At 61.9% G+C, this 2,567-nt stretch overlaps 1 protein-coding gene across 1 annotated transcript in view; it reads right to left on the bottom strand.

The window, feature by feature from the left end:
* The window catches only part of RIPK4 (receptor interacting serine/threonine kinase 4), a 22,943-nt gene that overhangs the window by 2,391 nt on the left and 17,985 nt on the right, over positions 1-2,567 (bottom strand). Inside the window, exons 6-7 of the mRNA XM_077755375.1 lie at positions 1,905-2,166; positions 1,679-1,774 (exon numbers count right to left, since the gene is read on the bottom strand). Coding sequence (XP_077611501.1) covers positions 1,679-1,774; positions 1,905-2,166 — 358 coding nt within the window. The remainder of the gene's footprint in view (positions 1-1,678; positions 1,775-1,904; positions 2,167-2,567) is intronic.

Here is a 2,567-nt window from a genome sequence, read left to right as displayed (position 1 = left end):
CAGGCCGGGGGCCCCCCTGGCGCCCTGACGCGGACCACGCCTCCCTGAGCCTGAAATCACTCCAGAGTCCTCCCCGCCGCGTGGTCAGGTTCAGACGCCGCGGGGAGACCGCGGGCGGACCACAGCGGCGCTCTGTCAGCTGGCAGAGTAAAAGTCCTTCTAGCTGCACTGCAGGGGGTCGTCGTGGATAAGGACGCAGGATGCACGGCCGTCTGTGCTCAGAAAGGGCAGTGACTGCGAACTTTCCTTCGTTAAGGAAATAAACGGAAATGAGGGCGCCTGGGGGGCTCAGTCAGTTGGGCATCCGACTTTGGCTCAGGTCATGATCTCACGGTTTGTGGGTTCGAACCCCGCATGGGGCCCTGTGCTGACAGCTCGGAGCCTGGAGCCTGTTTCGGATTCTGCGTCTCCCTCTCTCTCTCTCTCTGCCCCTCCCCACTCACACTCTGTCTCTCTCTCAAAAATACAATAAACATTAAGTACAAAGAAACAGAATGAAGGACACAGACCAGGGGGGTGTCCCAGTCCACCTGAGAGCTGACAGCTCCCACAATGGGGACACGTTTCCAGGGCCACCAGCCAGCCCCCCGCCCCCCGCCTCCAAAGGCAGCCCCGGCTCTAACGTAAAACCCTCGCTACGCTGTCTGGGCTCTGATTAGCAGGAAACAAGACCCTCCCCCCTCCGTCACGTGAAACATTTCTCAAGGGAACCTGCACAGGTGGGTGGGGGGACAGGGTGGAATTCAAGAAGACACGATCCACCCGGACTGCGGTGAGCCGGGAACCGATCGTGGGCAAGCACGAAGATGCCACGTGAGAGTATCAGACCCGAGGCAGTTCCACAACACACTTCTCCCCCTGAGATGGCCATTTCTTTCCTGTTCAACCTCATCGCCCAGCGCTTACCGCCAGTCAAGCTGCCCTGCTGGGCCCTGCCTGCCCCTGTCTTTGTAAGGTGTTTTCTCAACCCCAAATGCACTCTTTTGCCCCCAAGATTCCACTCTAAAAATCCCAGGAGGCTCAGAACATCCAGGAAAACCATTTCCTTCCAGAAGGAATTCCCTGATCTGCCGGGAAAAACAAACTTCCCCTCCTGCTGGGGTCTATGCTCTTCCCATGACCCTCTGGCTCTCGCCCACCACCCCCATACCATCGTTACCCTGAGCAAGAACACCTGTATTTTCCTTAAAGGGCTGCGGGACCACATCTTATGCTTCCCGGGGGGGCAGCACAGGAGCTATGGTACAGGGCCAGCCCCAGAACCCGGGGGCCAGCATTTGGGGCAGGAGTAGGGGCAGAGAAAAGGCCCCTTATAAGAGGGAAACCCGTCGAAATCAACATAAACGTATAAGATCACCCACTGAGAAGAGCCCCACCCCAACAGGGAAACGGGACCACGGTGTCCTGATGTCCAGGGACAACTCAAGCGCCCTACAGCATGTAAAGCAAAGGGGGAGCTCACAGACAAGAAAGTCAAGGGGTGTTGGAGAAAGGGGGTACAGGGCTGGCCTCTACGAGAGAGAGATCTGCAGGGCGCGGACTTAGAATCATCGGACTCACTTGCTAGAACCCAGGGTCCTCAAGCTGCAAACCTGACGTCAGCCCCTACACCTGGTGTTGGCACACGTGGGAGCCTCGTGTGCAGCCAGGCGGCCTGGCTCGCTCCCTGCGCCCCTACGTGACGCCCCCAGAGCCACCACGCGGGCCACGCGGCCAGCGCCCGTCTCTATATTCGCGCTCAGTGAGCTAGCTACGCCACTGCCTCCCGGGCTGGCTAGAAACAGGAGGCAGAACATACAGAGCTGGCTCCGGAAGCTGGACGCCACGTTCTCTTAGTTGCCCACGGGCCCCCACAGCCCCCTAATCCGGCCCGTTATTTCCCAGGATACGGGGTCCTCACTCACCGCCCGTTGAAGGCTCCCGCTCGAAAGACAAGGACAGCGACCCTCTGGAGGAGAAGGCGGAGTCGACAGAAGACACCCCCGAGAGCCTCTTGCCGCTGCCGGCCGACGGCAGCGTGGACTCGGAGCAGCTGCGGCTGAGCTCCTCGGGGCCGCCCAGGTCCTGCGAGGCGCCCGCGTCCAGCTGGGATAGGAGCTCCGAGAGGCTGTAGTTGCTGTCGAAGGTCGGGGCGGAGGCCCGCTTGAGCGGTGAGCACGCGGGCTTCTGCGAACCAAGCAGAGGGAGGAGGGTGAGACCCGCCCGGGGCACAGGCAAGGGAGGCGGANCGCCACACGCACGGGGAGCCCGCAGGTGGGAAGAGACACGCTGTGGGGAGAGACTGACCCCTCACAACAAACAGGAAGCCCAGAGGCGTGGCCCCAGCCCGTCACCGCGGGGCCCACGTGCAGGTGACCCGGATGACAAGTGGACCACGACCGCGCTGTGTGGGCGTGCACCCTGGACACTGGCCATGCCCCCCTGGGCAGCGAAGGAAGGAGATGGGACCGGGGCAGGGTCCCTCCCCTGCATGCCTGCACCCCTTCCTGAGCCGTGTGTCTGGCTGGGGGGCCGCGTGGGGGGCGAGTGCAGAGACGGGCCCAGCTACAGCATCAACAGCGCGCTCC

The sequence above is a fragment of the Crocuta crocuta genome, unplaced genomic scaffold, assembly GCF_008692635.1.
Source record: "Crocuta crocuta isolate KB4526 unplaced genomic scaffold, BGI_CrCroc_1.0 scaffold675, whole genome shotgun sequence".
Classification (NCBI taxonomy): Eukaryota; Metazoa; Chordata; class Mammalia; order Carnivora; family Hyaenidae; genus Crocuta; species Crocuta crocuta.
This window is presented reverse-complemented; position numbering and strand designations above follow the sequence as displayed.